The following is a 19208-nucleotide window of genomic DNA, read 5'->3' on the forward strand; positions in this document are numbered from 1 at the left end:
AGGGGAGAGCAAAGATGACTTTGTGGGGGTGATGGAGTGTGAGGACCTGAGGTGAGGGGGGAGGGAGGTTTGGGAGTTGTGGTGGAGGATTGAGGAGTTGTGGTGGAGAGAGTGGTGAAGAGGTTTGAAGGCTTGGAGTGGGGAGGGGATTGAAGCCTTAGGGTTGGGAGGGGAGGTTGAGGACTTGGGGTTTGGGTGGGGGCAGGGGGGTGGTTGATGACTCAGGGTTTGGGAGGTGGGGGAGGGGGGGTTGATTACTTGGGGTTTCTGTGGTGGGGGGGGGGTTGAGGACTTCAAGTCACATTTTACATTGCACAGATGTTCCGTGGGCCCCTGCTACTTGTTTATAATGAATCTTGTATACAACGTTGACAAACAATATTCATCACACTATACAGCCAATATTCTGTGAGTTTCTTGAGGCTTGAAGTTTTCACTGAAGAGAAGTTTCATAATTATTCACTATTCAGCCCTCTCACCTGCTTCCATTGGATACAGCCAGGTCCTGATTCTTGCTTTATTTGCAAATGTAATAAATAGATAGTCCCTTGTGAGAAAATCACCTTTGAGTAAGGAAGAAAACAAATGAACATTGTTTGCACTTTTGAGTTGTTTACTTAATGCTATTTTTTAAGACAATGTTGAGGCTCATGGTGGAGCTTGAAGATAGAATGGATCAGGATGTAATAGAATAAAAGGAACAGTGGATAGAGAAGGGGAAACAAACCAATAGCAGGGTTGAGGGACAAAATAGAGAGAGACTTGGACAAAGAAGGGATGTGGGGAAGAATGATATGTATATGCTCCTCCACGGTTGCCTTTGATATGTATATGCTTTCAAAAGCAGTCATGAAAGGCTACTGACATATTATTGACATATAATGCATAAAATCAATTGTATCGGTCATGCTTGTCGTGTACGTGAAAAAAGACCTGATCGGTGCAAGATTCAGGGGTGTTGCCTATCCAACTTCAAATTACAAATATTATGTCTGGGAAAATAACACGTTGTTGTTCAGGAAATTTTTGGAACTTTTTTCTGGTGAAAGACTTTTGAAACATGATGAGCAGAAAAAAAACAAAACAGCAAAGGACCTTTCTTCAAAAGGACAGAGTGCTGTACTGGATTTCCGATTCACCGAACATATGGAAACAGCGTCATGGTATGGGGTCAAGCAACATCTGGGCTTGGAGCTGAGTTCCCAGAAGCAGTAGCCGGATGTTGTTAACACAGTACAAATGATAGATCATTGCATTGTGATAAGCACATTGACAGGCAGTATCAAACTGTGGACAACCCTGGGCAATCTGAGCAACGGCAGGCCTTCCTTACCGGAGACCACTCCTGTGACATCCACTTAGGGCAGTCAAAAAGCTTGCAAGGCTGCACAGCTGGAGGGCGCATGGCGTACGTGCATTTCCATTCTTCCATGTGCGTTAGTATCCCCTGTGAATCTTCCTCCACACAGGCCACGCTGCGTGTTTGGGTGCCACCTCCGCATGAAGTGGAACAAGACGTCCAAGGACTCATGTCCCAGCTGCGGCCATGAAAGTGGAGAAAAGGCACCGTCAGTTTTGTCTTCAAAAACAATGAAATTATTGGCAATGAAAAACCACGACAACAGGATTAAATACACTGAAGTGTTGAATGCTTTGAGTGTATTTTATGGACTTCATAGCCAGAGATACAGTCTCCAACTAGAAGGGTACTCGGTGGAGTGCATACCTCCGCCACGTAATGCCTGATCCATGAGAACATATCAGGTCCAATACATTTTTGAAATATCATGCTATACAGTACTATATCGTTTTTGGCCCTATCACTCAACGGTGAAGAATCAGTTCAAAAATTAAATGACTCTTGCACCCAGATCCGGATTCGGATCTTCACCAAAATCGAATAAATTAGTCCTTGCCACAAACCCAGCATGTCCACCAAGTTTTGCCTGAATCCGTCCACAACTTTTTCAGATATCGTGCGATATATCGGTTTAACCCTATCTCTCAATGGTGAAGAATCACTGAAAAAATTGTCAGATCTGGATCTTCACCAACTAATCGATTTTTCCTTGTCACAAACCTAACATATTCACCAAGTTTCATCCGGATCCATCAACAATTTTTAGAGATATTATGCCATATATCGTTTTTGGCCCTATCACTCAATGGTGAAGAATCATTAAAAAAAAATTGTAGTAGTCAGATCCGGTTCCGATCTTCACCAAAATCGAATCAGTTCATCCTTGTCACACACGGAACCTGTCCACAAAATTTACTCCGGATCCGTCCACAACTTTTTGAGATATCCTGCACACAGGCAGACAGAAAGGGGTGAAAACATAACCTCTTTCACCTTTGGTGGCGGAGGTAATAATATAAAGGACATTGAAGAGCAGTCTAAAATGAGTGTTCGCATTTAAACCTGTGTTTTGTAATGTAGAGTAAGCCAGGTTAAAATGCTCCACATCATAGATCAGATGTTTGTCCATTGCCTCCTAATGTCCTTGCAATTCATGGAGGCCGAAAATGTACAATGATGTATACTAATGTAAAGCGTCTTCCATGCGATTTATATACAAACAACAGTGTGAGCCTCATATTAATGTAAATGTAAAAAAAACAATAGATTGAACTTCACTTTCCTATTGGTCTTCCATTATTTTCATTCTTCAGTTGGTATTTCTACAAGTTCTTATGACGCCGCTTGCTCACTAAAATAAGTATTAATAAAAAAAATAAAATAAACCAATGTCACCCAAAGGGTGACCCGTATCTTGCCAAAAGGTGACCACGTGTGACTTCTTTAAGGTCACACTGAGGTGAACAGAGCTGCTATCCACCAGGAGCGACTCCTTGAGGAATTTCTGCCTATGAGAGATTCCGATGAGAATCGTTCTACAGAGTAACCATGAAAAATATGCGTTTGCCTCATAACGTCACCAAATGACGTCATAATGTCTCAAGCTTGACATATCTAGAAAGCATTCATCGAGGTGTTCAATTTGAGGTACTACACGATATGGTTCCTAAAACCTGAAAATTTGACCTTGGGGTCAAATATGTTTGACCTTAGGCGCTAACCATGAAGGTCAAGGCCAATTGCCACCAAAAATTAATCAGCTGAGCGCCAGACCATGAACTATATTCCCATGAAGTTTGAAGAAGATCCAATCAAAATTACTCAAAAAATAAAGGTTTCGTCGACTCCCCTGATTTGCGACAAAGTGACCTTGACCTTTGACCTTGACCTTCAAAATCTTATGCGCTGAAAGGGACCTCTATAGGCCTCTGATATGCGAAGTTACAAAAATTTCCAATGATAACTGTGCTCTGCAGAATTTTTTATACGTGATTACAGACAAACAAACAAACAAACAAAAAAAAAACAAACAAAAAAAACAAACAAGCTGACTAACATGTCTTGCAAAAACTTCGTTTTGGCAAGATAAAAATATTGAAGAAAGCAAGAGATAAGGGAACAAGGGAGCTTGAGCTTTTATCCTCAAACACAAACACCGGTTGATCGGATGTTCTTATTTTACATTTTCAACAAACTTTGGATCTATTTTCATGAGTGTTGTCTCAAGTTTTAACACATCTCAAAAATTATATCGGTGTTTAAATTGCTTGGTAAGAAACAAAGTTTTGCCCGGCACCCCATCCCCGTTACACTTTCAGATACCTATCCAACTCAGTTTTAAAACTATCCACTGACTCTACTGTCACCACCTTTGCAGGGAGACCATTCCACACATTCGTCACTATCTTGAGTGAAAGACCTCTACTTTAACCTTACGACCTTCCTAACTCTCTTCTTCTTTTTTCTGAAACTGTGGCCACTGATCCTGTCAGTGTCCATTCTATTGAATAACTCTTCTGCACTTATTTTGTCGAAACCCTTTGTCATCTTAAACATCTCTATCGGATCCCCTTGCAATCACCTCTTTTCGAATGTAAAAAACAGTCCTGCGTCTTTCAGCCGCTCCGAAAGCCGCTGTCACACCTTGACGTTTTAGCCAGCGTATGGCAAGGTATCAAAATGTATGTAAAACGCTGGCATACGCTGAACTATTGATGTTTTTTCCAGTTTTGGACGTATTCATAACGAGTTGGATGTATGCATGACGTATTAGTAACGTACACAGAACGTTTCGATAACATATAGATAACTTATATCAACAAATGCTGAGTGTGTTGTCGGCGTTCACAACCTATGCCCAACGATAGTCTAACTTATGCATAGCGCGCGGCAGCGTATCGCCGACGATCACATGGCGTAGCCTATTAAAAGGCTGTGGCTCGACGATTCAAATCAGAACCGCACTAGACATCGAAGTGTCAAGCCACTGTCACACCTTGACTTTTTCGCCAGCATATGCCGACGTATGAAAAATTTGCCGAATACGCTGGCACACGTCGAATACGTTTTGGGTAAGTTTTGTATACGTTAAGAACACGCTAAGTATCAAACGATACCCTGTCTGTTCCTTCATTTATGATTCAACACCTTCCCACAAACTGGTGAATTGCTGTACATTCTTCTCTAGATTATTTCTTAACTAACGGTGTTACATTTGCTCATCTCCAATCATCTGGTACGTGTCCTGAGTGCAATGAGCTATTGTTGGTGTTTCGTATGCAGCCTGTGGCTGCTGGTTATATCATTGCTGGAAGCGTGGCTGTGCCGCTGATGCAGTGCCCCTGTTACCAGTAAGCTGGTACTCATTTTACCGACCTCACAAGGATGACAGGCTGAGTTAACCCACCTGGTGTTGTTTCAATGGCCGAACAGGGGCTCATACTCAAGACCCTACGATCTTAATCCAGCCACCTTAACCGTTAAGCCAACACCAGGTCGAATGAGCTGTTCAAGATATCATTTAACATCACACGTATCTGCTCTGCAACATCCTTCAATCCTCGAGAATGCTTATTATCTGGCCCCAGAGCTTTATCATCTCTTCATTTTCTTCTCTATTTCTTTACTTTCTCAACTCCTTCTTTGATCTCCTCATTAGGCCATTATTTACCTCTGAGATAGATATTCTCAGCTATTGGAAGTTCCCCTGACTGTTTTTGTGTAAATGTAGAAGCAAAAAATAACAGCAACTATTTAACAAGCCTGCCATCTCACCTTCATCATCCACCAATTCTCCTGTGCTATTTCTCAAGGGGCCCACACTTGTCTTAACCTATTCTTTCTTGCTGTTATGTTTAACATTTTTGGTCATATCCCATTTTTACTCTCTTTTGGCTTGCAGGCTTATTTTCTTAACTAGCCCCTGTTTATTCCTGTACTGATGTGAGTCAGACTAGTTCTGTTATTTTGGACTAAATGAATGCCTCATTGTTCATCCACCCTGGTCTCTTTCTGCCTCTACATTTACACCTCACTGGAATATACCTACTCTACACTCTGCACAATTGCTCCTTGAATGTTGTCTATTTCTCTGATGCTGATTGGCCACTCGTTAGCTTTTCCCAATCCAGAGCACCTAACTCTCTCCTCATACCCTAAAAGCTTACATTCCTGAAATCTAACAGCCTTACCCTTCTCGCCCGAACTCCAGCAACAAGAAAGAAGAAGAATATTATCCCGAACACCCCATCTCAACAAGAAAGTTGCACACACGATGCTGTTCTCACTTTTCCCAAGATGTTCTCCTAACTCCACTATCCCCACCGTATTGGGATCATTGTTTAAAAAAAAAAAAAATAAAAAACTTTCTATAAACAGACTTAAAATGCAATTTGGATTTGATTCAGAGAATCCTCATGGGCTCCGCTCTTTCCCCATTCCTGGACCAAATCTATGCCTGGCAAATTAAAATCCCTCACAATCAACACTCTTTCCTTTCCGCAGGCCTTCCTGAATTATTCAGGAAACCCTCTCTTTTGCTCCTCCCTCATATCAGGAGCCTTACAGATGCATCCTCCAATATCTTACAATTCCTATGATCTCCAATCTCTATTCACACGGAATCCTCTACATTAGTTCCCTCCTTAACGCCCATTCCTTACTTTCGACGCAATATTGTCTTTTACCCAAGGCCCTGTCACACCTTGACGTTTTAGCCAGCGTTTGGCAAGGTCTCAAAATGTATGTAAAACGCTGGTGTACGCTGAACTACTGATGTTTTTTTAATTGAATTTTTGGGCGTATAATAATGTGTTGGACGTATGCATAACGTATTAGTAACATACACAAAACGTTTTAATCACATATAGATAACTTATACCAACGAATGCGAAGTGTGTTGTCAGCGTTCACAACCTATGCCCAACGATAGTCTAACTTATGCATAGCGCGGCATTGTATCACTGATAATCACGTGGTGTAGGCTATTCATAGGCTGCGGTTCGACGATTCAAATCATAAACGCACTAGACATCGAAGTGTGAAGCCGCTGTCACACCTTGATGTTTTAGCCAGCGTATGCCGACGTATGAAAAATTTGCCGAACCAAGCTGGCACACGTCAAATACGTTATGGGTAAGTTTTGTATATGTTAATAACACACTGGCATATGTCGTAGAACGCTGGCATACGTCGTCATACGCCGAGTACGTCGAGAAATTTTCAGCATGTTGAAAATTTCTCGACGTAGTCGACGTATGACACACATTCCGCATATGCTGGCACAAGTTGTAGGCACGCTACGCGATCGTTGACACACGTCGACATACGTTACTTGTACGTTACTCATAAGTCGAAACACGTCAATGTAATGATTAGCGTCAGTGTTCCAGACTCCCTGTTTTTTTTTTTTCGGTATGACGGTGATGTTGACACTTCGATTTCCAGTGCGGTTATGATTTAAATCGTTGAGCAGCAGCCTATTAATTATATTATATTATAACCGCACTAGAAATCGAAGTGTTAACATCACCGTCATACCGAAGAAAAACAAACAAACAAAAAAAACCAGGGAGTCTAGAACACTGACGCTAACCATTACATTGACGTGTTTCGACTTATGAGTAACGTGTGTCGACGTGTGTCAACGATCGCGTAACGTGCCTACAACACGTTACTCATAAGTTAGACATAAGTTTCGGGTACACTAAACATTACCTCGACGTGTTTCGACTTATGAGTAACTTACAAGTAACGTGTGTCGACGTGTGTCAACAATCGCGTAACGTGCCTACAACTTATGGCCAGCATTATGCGGAACGTGTGAGTCATACGCTGGCAAATGTCAAAAAATTTCAAGCATGGAAAATTTGGCTAACACCTCGGCGCAATACAACGTATGCCAGCGTACTATGACGTATGCCAGCGTACTATGACGTATGCCAGCGTGCTCTTAATGTATACAAACTTACCCATAACATAATCGACATGTGCCAGCGTTTTAGCCAAATTTTGCATACGTCAGGCATACGCTGGCTACATCGTCAAGGTGTGACAGGGCCTCCAGATTGCCACACCACCTCCTATCTACCCTTTCCTATCACACCGATACCTCTTGTAGCCTTATAATCCTGTCCTTCAAATACTATCCTCATTAAACAGTCTCTCTGACTGCAACTATATCGTACCTCTTCACTATCTAAATACAGTACAACACATTAGCTTCAAACTCTTCCACTTGATCATTTTCGTTTTTGCTATTACTCTTTTAAAATAATTATATGGACCACATAGATGCATTGTGAGTAATTAAATTTGAAAACAGACAGCCAATGTAAAAACAAGAACAATTTAAGTTTTCATCGAAAAACAAGGTTATCTCTTTGCAAAAGCAAAAGTGATGAAAATTTTTTTGCTTAAAGTAACATGAGCTGGACACAAATGTCAAGGTTGAAGGTTAAGAGCTGTTTTTACCTGGGTAGAGGGTGGAAGTGATCATAGGTCATGACCTTCTTGAAGCCATAACTGCCAACGAAATGTAACACAAATGAACGAACACCGGTCCAGGTGACATATGCAAGTTCATTCAGAGCAGAATTAGACAATGGCACAATGCAACAAATTCTAACTAGCACCCGTGGCCAAATACACCACGACTCTGGCAAAGTATGCTGAACACATATAAAACAAGTTATTTCATGGCACATGGATGTTGAACGTTTTCCAGTAATGGCAAAGTTTGGTTGATTGGCTCGGTAAAAGTATCAGAAATTAAGGCAGAAAAAGCTTTCCCCCTATTCACACAAGGTGCCAATCGACCCAGCCACACTTTCTGTAATTACTTAAATCTGCTGCTCTCAGCTGCTCCTGACATCGATAATTATATTGTATGAGGCTAAAATTTTTATTTGGTCTCACGGGTCCCACCACAGTTTTGAAGCTCAAGTAAAGTTTCATGAACAGCTAAATGTTTTGCGTTAGCCTCGGTATATCTCGCAAAATTCCCCGCATTGCACATCTGCTGTGAAAACAGGAGTACTAGCCAGTGGCAATCTAAGCGGGCTTGGCACCCTCTGCCTGATCCACAGGCAGCCAACTGCCAGTACACGGCAATCAGAGCATCCGTGCTTTGGGTTTAGGCCAGTGTACATGGCAAACACCCGAGAATCCGTCCCTTCCCATCGGGCTTGGCACGAGCCTGAATGAGACCCCGAAAACACATTACCCAAACCTCCATCACAATGCATTCAAACATGGCTTCCAACCTGCGTGGAAAGGTTTCTCTGAGAACGCGGAATGTCGGAACATTAGATTATCATTCATCAAACTCATGTTCCACCCGAGTTTTCAGGATTCTCAGAATGCTTAGCAAACAGAAGACAGCAGGCAATTCTTTATTTTCATTGTAGTGCATTTTTCATTCCAAATTTTGTTGCATATCATATGCCAAAAGAATATAGCCATTCGTCAGGCTTCAGTTCTGCTGGGTTATTCTGTTACAACAACGTCATGACGACAATAGCTTTTGTGTTATGAAATGGGCGGAGTGGTACAGTACCATTGTGGAAATGTGGAGGGTGTTATGGATGGAACATGTCGATGGTGTTTTTGAAGAACTGTTGTAACTTAAAAATATGAAACTTTGGTGACGACAATATAAAAAAAACAGAAATGGTTTGTAATTGCTTAAAAACTGCATTTTGTTTTACAAAGTAAAGACATACAATTCAGTTTACAGTTGTACAGATGTAGATGATAATGTAGCACATTGTGTAATGATATGCATTACTACTGATGACCATGTTAAAATTTTTTAACAGTTTGCGGAAAAAGTTGTGATGTTAAGAAACATTGGACTGTAAAAATACCATCGACGTCTATAGGGAAAGCACAGCGTGATTGGTTTGTACTTTACAACTTCATATTGACTCGAAAATAACTTGTCATTCTGGAAAGAATTACGATACTGTATTCTGGTGCCAGACCAGACTCGGTGGCGTAATGCTTAGAAAGTCTGCTCTGAGTCTTGGATGTCAGTGGTGCGAACCCGGTCCGAGTTGTACAAAATATTTTGAACATGGTACGTGCTGCTTCCTTCCTCGACATTCAAAATTTAAAAGGATAGACCAAGGACAAAATGCTGGGAAGGTAATGGAAAACCACCCAGTATAACCCCTGCCAAGAAACTGCTTCGGCAGAACCAATGCTCTGTAAAGAGTAAGGTACATCAAAATAAAATACATATTGTGGTGCCATGGGGAAAAACATGAGGTTAATCAAAAAGAAAGAAAAATATATTAATCTCAGATGTTAACAACAAACAGTGAATAACACAACAATTAGCTTGATTTATATTTCCTTCAAAAGAAGCGTGTGCCATTATATTGCAGTAGTTCGCACTGAGATTAAACAATGGGACGCTAACCTGAAGAAAGGTTCCACATCATTTAAGTGAGAAAATTTGTATTAATCTTCCTTAATGATTGGATTTTATATGCTCGTTTTTTTATTTAGAAGCAAAATGTCAAAGTCCTTTACAAAGAAGGCAGAGGTACGAAAAATGAAAATTCAGAAAAGGCGACTGTAAAATCATGAGAATTTGGTACGTCACTTGATTATATCAGTGGATAACAAGGAAAATAGAAGAGCGAAGTCGATGGCACGCCATGGCAAATACCCACGCTTCCAACCTTAAGGAAAGTTGAAAGATGAATGACAAAATATCAAATATTGACTCAAATTTTTTTCCCCCCATTTTGACCATCCTGACCCTAAGTCCATACCTTCCGCGGACATGAACTGGGGGTCAAATCCCAAAAAATCGTCACATATTTCATGCATCCCCCAATGTTGATTGCATACGCAAAGTTTAATTTTAAAATGTTTAAAAACGTGCACGTAATTGCATTTTTCGGTATTTTACTTTTTGACCCCACCCCAGGGGGTGAGGGGAAATGATACTGCTCTTGCGCCTTCTTGCCATGTTGTGATCATAACTTCCAAGTTTGATGAATTTCTGCCAAACCGTTTGGGAGGGGACAGCGTGACGGACGGACAGACAGACAGACAGACAGACAGATGGAGCCGATTAAAATACCCCACTCCCCCTGTTTGTTTGAAAAAGCATGTGGATAATAAAACAGAATTAACTGGTGTAACTATGGGATAAATGCTTCACTATTTTATGTAAAATAAAGTCTAAATGTAGTTTTATACGTCATGAGATATTGCTTATTCCAGTTGTGTAACATCAAATATTTGTTGGATTTCAGTTTTTGATGAGACAAATGGGTCAAAGTTGTTGCAATACAGAACAAAATAAACTCGGAAAGCCTCTAACCTTGCAGGGCACAGATCGAAGCTGCATTCCCGTAGTTTGGGTTTGGGTTTCTTATTCTCTGGGTAGTAGTTGCAGTAATGGTCTGACACAACACGCCGGCTTCGCACATCTACACACTCAGCAGACGTCAGCTGGTAGCCTGCATAATCAGGGGCATTCACAGTTAGCCGAGGACATGAACATAGGTATTGTGAGAAATTAATGAAATAGCTTGTAACTAAATTTATATACGTCTATTAATTATATTTGAATCAAATGCACCAAACATTCTGTCCTCCAGTTCATCAAGGTCGCCCACAGTTAGATTTCTAACATGGTTGTCTGCCCCATTTGTCTCCCTTCCTTTCTAATCCCTCTGATTTTTCCCTTCTGCTCACTTCCATTATCCCCAAGCTGTAACGTCTTATCAATGTCCCTAATTACTCTGCTTTGTGCTTGCTTATGCCTTTCCTGATGGTCTGTTACTTGTTTACCTGTCCCTTCAGCTCAACTGTTTGGGTTTGACCTCCCATCCTCTGTTGCCCAAGAGTTCAAAAAGTTTCAAACTCCATGTTATTAAAAAAAAATAACTGCAAAGGAAATGCGTTTCTCAAAAGGCATCTCTTCTCACCTCCACCACAGGTACTTGAGCAAGGGAAAAAGTCCGTTCGCCTCCAGCGATGAGGAATTGGCTGGTAGAACAGGAAAAGAACCACACTGTCTCCTGGAGCTGTATCCTTGACCTGCACACAGGCAACATTTTGCACAGTCGATGCCTTTTAGGTTGAATTTCTACATTTCCCTTCACAATTCACATTATGGACAAAAATACTATCTCATTATAATTATGCATTAATATCACATCAATAAAAAACGAGAACAGTACTCGGTCGAGCGCATACCTCCGCCAGGCTGAATGGTTTAGTTTTGTATCCCACTGATGGGCCAGATCTGCATCTGGACCTGAACCGAAATCGAATAAGCTTGTTCTTATTAACTCCCCAACTCATCCACCAAAGTCAACAACCAAACTCATCCACCAAAGTCAACAACCCAACTCATCCACCGAGTTTTGTCATAATCCGTCCACAATGCTATAAAATATCGTGCTACATATCATTTTTGGCCCCATCTCTCAATGGTGAGGAATCACTCAAAAAAATAAGCCTGGTGTTGGCTTAGTCACTGGGGTCTCTGGCTTGGGATCTTGGGGTCCGTAGTTTGAGCCCTGTCGGCTGCTGATTTAACACCAGGTGGGGTTGACTCAGCATGTCATCCTTTTGAGGTCAGCGAAATGAGTACCAGTGTACTGGAAGAGGGGCACAGCATCAGCGGGATAGTTGCGTCCCAACAAAATGATAGCTACCTGGCAGCTAAGCTGCCATATGCAAGAAGCAGAAGACTTTTTTTTAAAAAATTAAAAAATAACGATCCAGATCTTCACTAAATTCTAATCAATTCATCCTTATCACACACCCAACCTGTCCATCAAAAATTCGTCCAAATCCATCCAAAACGTTTTGAGACATCCTGCTCACAGACAAACAAACAGACAGACATGGGTGAAAACATAACCTCCGTCCATCCACCTTTGGTGATGGAGGTAAAAAAAATAAAATAAAAATCAAATTTAAACACACAGAGGGACAAAAGAAAAAATGGCTCAAAATATTTTTCTTTTTAAAAGTGGTCTTTAAAAAGCTGTAGTTAGGGAATCTGTAACAATTTAATCTGTAGCTCCTGAGAGGTGGAATTGATATCACACATTCGCTGTGACCTCATCAGTTGCAAATAACCCAAAAATCCGTTGGAATGAACAAAAAAATGTAATCGAATGAACTTAAATATAACCTTGCAGTTTATCTCAGTTATAACTCATGGGAAAAAAAGATAAGTGGCATGATCAATGTTGAAAGTTGCCTGGAAACCCTCAGCAGGAAAATTGATTGTCAAGGAAGTTCGGTTAGATAAGAAGCCCCACAAATTAAGTCGAAGAGAGGTTGCGAAATGCTGAGAACACACTGTTGTAAGCTCCAAATTTTCGACAATCATGGACACTCTCACTCGACCAAGGTGGGGAGAACTATTTGGACTGACATCTGGAAAACAAAGATGGATACAGAGAATTTTGACCAATATCACATGCAATGAGATAATTACTTGATGGAAACTGTAACAACTTGACACACAGATTAATATTCCTCCTTTAGATTTTGTTCGGGTTAAAATATTGTATCCCGATGTGCACCGGATGAAAAAACCAATATTTTTTTTACAAAAACAATGTTCATTCCCAACAGGGAGATAAGAGCAGTCATACCAAGATGGTAAAGTCAGCATGGATCGGCCCGGCAATGGTGAGCACCTTCCGCGTGGGAAAAATCTGAAGCACTGCAGAACTGTTCTCCACCTCATACGAGCCATTTCCCATGAAGCTTAGCTCCCCGAGGTGACCCTGTAGAGTTTTTGTCCGGATGTCTGTATGAAGTGGAGAGTGTAACATATTGACTGGTCATGTGGACACATTATAAGTTCTAGGGTGTAAAAACTTGGCTATTCGGGATATTTAATCATTGGGTCATTCCATACCAACTCAACCAGAGCCGTTGCCCGACCCTCTCAGATTTTGCTGGAAAAATTCACTTGGGGGTTTTCGGGTCTGCTGAGTTTTCAGTTCTCAAATGAAAAGTGACAAGGCATGCTTCCAGTGGCAGTTGCTTGGAGCTGAGTGGTTATGAACTTGCATGTGGAGGTGACGGGTTATGAACCACTTACTAGCTGAATGAATCGATAAAAGCACATGTAAATTGGCGTGCCGGTAATTCTTGTCTCTCAAGAACATGTTGAAGAAAACAACCCTCTCCTTAATACCAGGTATGAAGACAGACTAGCCATCACTGGCTCCAGGAAAGCACACCACTTTGTACCCGATACCCGCGGCAAGATAAAGGTCTCATTTAACAGTCAAAGTATGGAATTATGTGTGGTGAGAGCGTTGAAAGAGTCAGGTGTCCAGAAGGGTCCAGCTCAGCTGCGTATACAAGTTGGTGACTTGGTGAAGGTGTCGTATGACAATGAAATGTTCCTTGGAGAAGTTGAGAACATCTCAGATGATGGAGCACAAGTGAAGGTCATGCATCCTGCTGGACCAAACAACTTGAAGTGGCCGTTCCCTGAAAACAGACTGTTATATGAATGGAAGAACATCGTGTCGAAAATCTCACTCCTCGTTGCAGTTCACAGATGCAATGACTTAAATTTGATAATTACTGAACTTTGTGATGTGCGGTTTCTCTAGCAGTTGTTCACCAACCACATTCTGTATGCAATGCTCACAATGTTTTGGATCCTTTCTTTTTGTGTAGTTATATATGTGTCATAAGAACCGAGATTTGTAGTTTGATTCCAGTAGGACTACCATGGTAATCTAATTTTTGTGTTTTCTATCAGTTTGTAGTTTTTAAAATACAACTGAATTTTCGGTAGTTTAAAATGGGTCATCGTAATAAAGAAATCTAAGTTCCACACACAAACTCATAACCCCTCAGCTCCAAGCAAGTACCACTGGAAGCCCTGTCACTTTTTATTCCAGATCTAACCCTGGATAATACGAAATTGAAGAAAAACGCCAGTTTGGTTTGGACTGTGTAGTTATTTAACCTCACCAAAGTGTAAATAAGCAATGCTGGAATGCATGACAAATGCAACTTCCAAAATCCATGAATACCAAAATATTTTGCTCGATTCTTGTAGATCTCATCAAGATCTATCCAAAAATATATTTGGGTGATTTTTTGGAGCCCGGCCACACGAGTTATTTTGGCTTAAACTTGGAAAAAAAAATAGTGAAAATTCAAATTTCAGAGGGGGATAACGACCAGGAGGGAGACTTGAAACCAAAAGTGTTTCACAAAATTTGGAAGACTATTCGCTAAGATTCTTAGAGCAATACCAACATTTTAGGATCTGCATCACTGACAGTGTAAAGAGTTGGGATGTAGTTCAAATAAAAAAGTGAAGCTAAAACCTTGCCAAAAGTGAGTTAGGGGTTCCTGATAATTATTTCTCAAAAGCCATATTCATAACGAGTCGATCGAGGTGCTACACATGATTTTTTGAATAGCAGTTGTTTCTGAGCAAGGGTTAGAGTTAGGGGTGTGCTGGATGTTTTGCCTTTGCCTTTCCAGCAGTCAGTCAGGGCAGGAATTTTGAATTTGTTCAGGGTGCCGGCGATAGCTCACATACTCTTCAAGGACACCGTGGGATATTTAACATCCAGCAACTAAAGCTAGCAGATGGGACACCCAGTTTAACACCAGTCTGAGAGATCCAAACACGACAACACGCTTAACCTGACAATATTTATTTTAATTTTGAACACCTTTACTGCAAAAAGAATTGAATATATATATATATATATATATATATATATATATATATATATATATATATATATATATATATATATATATATATATATATATATACACATTTTTCAATCCTTGCTTCCCATGTCCCAGTATCTTTCCATTTCAGGTATTTCCCATCATTCTGAAAATACTCCACCTTCTCCTTAAAGCATACTTCATTTTGTAGATTCTCAAATAGTGAAATATGAAAGTTTCATTTGATTTCAAATCCCTGCAGTTACTATCTTGTCCTTTCTCTATGAGGCCACTGCCTTCCTGCCCATGGTCAGTTTATGGTCATCAGATTGTGGATAAAACGCAGGCAGATTGGTTGGACAGTTGATAAACCTCAAGTGGGGCATTAAAGGTAACCCATGCCAAGGAGGATAGACCATTCATTAATTTAGCAAAAATAAATTACTCGAGAAATGCAACTCAACTTGATCAAGATGCCAGTGATGATGTATCAACCCAATCAGACGTCACAAAAAGTCACATTTTGCATGCGTGACAACACTATGCTGCACTTCCAATGAAGTGCAATATTTTCAATGCCAGTGGTTCCCGAAATGAACCATTGAACTACAGAGGAAAGGTGGTTGGAAATCACTCATGCATGGAAGGTTTATCATGGTCTTATTTGTTATTTGGAAGACATTACAAAGAGCAGTGGCATGCAGCAACAAGTGTATGGTAGACAGAGAGATAAAGGCATATAACATCGATAGATATACAGATAAGAAGAAATATAAATTGTCAGGAAATGGAGGCATACACAGAGGAAATCTCTGGAAAAGGAGAGGTCTTTTATGTCATTTTGTGTGAGCTACAAAAAGTGTGAAAAGTTTGCAATAAAGGAAAAACAAAAGACAAAAAAACAATTGGAACAGATATAAAGTATAACTGCTGTTTTCTGATAAAGTTGAATTATAATCATCAATGTACTGATTAATTAAGTGCTCTAATTTAATGATGTACTCACGCAAGTCATCAGGCCCTTTTAGGGTAATTTTGACATGTCGGCTTCCATAGGGAATAACAATAACCGTGTCTTCTGCTGTGAAACAAAATATTTCCTGTTATTCTCAAAATCCTTTTCGAAATAAATGCGATTAAAGTGGAAATTTTGTCAAAGGTGTTTAGAAAGCTTATTTCTCAGCACATGCAACATGAAAATTGGGGTGATGCAATAGGTTCACTTCTGTCTGTCTGTCTGTCTGTCCATAAACGTCAGTTTATGATCGAGGAACAGTTTAATTTCAATTGAATGTTGTATTTTGAACATGAATTGGAACATGAATCGGAAAACAAACCTGCCGTTTAGCAGTACTTTGGCTCTGAATTTGTCCTGATTGTGCATGATTGTGCAGGGAGGAGTGAGATAATGTTTTACACTGTCTGGCAGTCAAAATTGAAAATTATTCCAAACAGGAAACTTACTGTTTTTAAGGATGTCATAAAGGACACAAACAACATGCATGAATAACTAATGTAATGTGATAAATAAGGTGGTATCTAAGACACTGCATGAATGGTGATAAACTTCTGAAAGTTTTTTTTTATTTTCTACGGCCTTTAAAATCCTTATTTTATTTAAATTGAATTATATACTTGAACACTGTAGAACACAAATCACCTTTTTGGCACTTTCAAAACCCTTCCGTTTGGCGGTACTTGGCCAAAATATTACGGCGTTTTACATCATCATGACCAATCAAATTTGCTGCTTGGAGACCCCACCCATGTCCTTGTTTCTCAAGACAGCATTGTGGGGGTAATGTGTTACCCAGAGTTCATTCTGAACTGGAGAGTTCATTCTGTAGATGTGACTGACAACGAAAAACAATTCTTATTGCACGTTAGCAAATGTACAGGGTGTTGCTGGATCCCTTCTCCCACCCCACCTACTCCGTACCTCCTTCCTCCCACTCACCCCTTCCCCCCTTCCTCCAACCCCAACCCCTTCCTCCAGACTCCCACCCCACCCATTCTGCTCCTTCCTCCCACCAACCCCTCCATTCTCCCACCCTCATCTCACCCTTTCCCCTCCCACCTCCCACCTACACCCTACCCCTCCCTCCTCCCACAAAGGAATTCTTGCAAGGTGTATTTTAACGTGTACACATGTACTTGCACATAATAACTTCTAAAATAAAAAGTAAATAAATATCTCTCCCGGTAATTTCCCTGGCAGTCTTCAGACTAATTAATTATTATACACAGCAGAATACCCACCCTCTGAGTGGGTCAAGTCAGAAGACTATAATATGTATGTATGTATGTATGTGTATATATGTATATGTATATACATATATATATATATATATGTATATATATATATATATACACACACACACACACACACACACACACACACACACACACACACACACACACACACACACACACACACACACACACACACACACACACACACACACACACACAGAGTGTGTCAATAAAAGGTTAACCACTTCAAAACTTTATTAACCAAAACTGAGTAATAAAACAAAAAAAAATTAACTTGGAAAAGGAAAACCATATTATGGAGAAATGAAACTCATTATGTGTTAATGTGCTTATAGTTGAGGTGTTCGACGTGAACACCCCCATGCACACAACATGCATTCACACAAATTGCAAAGTTTTCAATGACGTTTCTGCAAGTTTTAATGGTTACTGTCTGCACATAAGCCTCAACTGCTGCTTTCAGTTCAGGTTCAAATCTGGGATGTTCTTATTGACATTATCCTTACAAGCCCCTCAGAGGAAAATAATCCAGTGGATTGAGGTTGGGGCTGTGTGGAGACCATTCATTTTTCATACGCAAACTGAGAACTCGTCTGAATTTTTGACGCAGAAAGGCTATTGTTTCATTGGCTGTACGTGGGGTAGCACTATCTTGCATAAACCACTGTCGCCGGAGGGCTGCAGTGTTCATCGATTGCTTCAAGTCTTTGAAAATGCGTTGACAATCGACTGGTATCATTCTTGGTTGATGGTAACTGTTCTTCCATTTTTGTCCTCATACCAATATGGCCCAAACACACCACTGGAGCTGACAGCCACAAAAGCAGTGACTTTCCGTCCCTTAAGCAACTTCTCTTCAACCTCACCTGGACAGTGACTTCCCCAGAAAATGTTGTTGTGTGATCTCATATATATATATATATATATATATATATATATATATATATATATATATACATATATATATACATATATATATATACATATACATATATACATATATACATACATATATATATGTATGTATGTATGTATGTATGTATGTATGTATGTATGTTTGTTTGTTTGGTTGGTTGGTTGGTTGGTGTGTGTGCGTAAAAGGTTTGAGATGGTCTAAACGCTAAAGGGTATGTTTCAATTGCAGTTAGTGTCGAAGGGGTCAAAAGGGTTGAAACTCTCAAGCATGTAAAAAGGGTCGAAAAAGGTCCAAGTCATCTAAAGCTCTAAATGGTCAAGGGTCCAAGCTGTTTAATCTGTGTGAAGGGTGCAATGTGTGTTAAGGGTATTACGGGTCTTTGTGTTCTTCGGAGTCGAAAGGGTCTTGGGGTGGTCTTTTTTTTAATACACAATGTCAAGGCTTGTATTAGAGCTAACACACAGAATGTATAACAAGGGGAGGAGGAGACAAGAGGGATTGGAGAGGGAAGCACAAAACAGTGGAGAATAGACACATGAGGAGATCTGTGGAAGGGAGAGGGATGGGGAAGGGTACACAGGGAAAACAAAATGGACACTAAAGGGACTTTCAGGAGGGAAAGCAGGGAATATGAAGGAGGTTGGTTTTGGGTGGATTAACGGGGGGTAGAAAAGATCATGGTTTTGGATGGGGGAAGATAAGAGATGGTGGTGAACAGCTATTTTGAAGACCTGGAGGAAAGAATGGGATTGAAGAGTGTGTGGGAGTTTGTTCCAAAGGTGGGAAAAAGAAGAATGAAAGAATTAAGGTTAACAGTGATTCGTGATTTTGGTAGATTAACGAGAATGGGGCCTCAGAGTATCCACCTCCATTTGTGTGTTACAGTGGAAGGTGCATCTGTGTGTGTGCGCGTGCGTGCATGCGTGCGCATGTGTGTGTGCGTGACTGGAAGTTATC

General features: G+C 40.4%; 1 protein-coding gene across 16 annotated transcripts in view; it reads right to left on the bottom strand.

Annotated features, from left to right (window-relative positions):
- Positions 1–19208, bottom strand: part of LOC147029952 (ADAMTS-like protein 1) — a 545848-nt gene that overhangs the window by 151491 nt on the left and 375149 nt on the right. For 15 of the 16 annotated variants that reach the window (XM_085873499.1, XM_085873494.1, XM_085873492.1 and 12 more), the window contains 6 exons: positions 16068–16142; positions 12997–13154; positions 11308–11419; positions 10698–10836; positions 7832–7882; positions 1334–1538 (listed from right to left, as the gene is read on the bottom strand). In XM_085873499.1, coding sequence (XP_085729625.1) covers positions 1334–1538; positions 7832–7882; positions 10698–10836; positions 11308–11419; positions 12997–13154; positions 16068–16142 — 740 coding nt within the window. The remainder of the gene's footprint in view (positions 1–1333; positions 1539–7831; positions 7883–10697; positions 10837–11307; positions 11420–12996; positions 13155–16067; positions 16143–19208) is intronic. The other variant, XM_085873493.1, reaches the window with a different exon arrangement.

Source organism: Eptatretus burgeri, chromosome 3, assembly GCF_056783735.1.
Source record: "Eptatretus burgeri isolate ZD-2024b chromosome 3, Ebu_testis_v1, whole genome shotgun sequence".
NCBI lineage: Eukaryota > Metazoa > Chordata > Myxini > Myxiniformes > Myxinidae > Eptatretus > Eptatretus burgeri.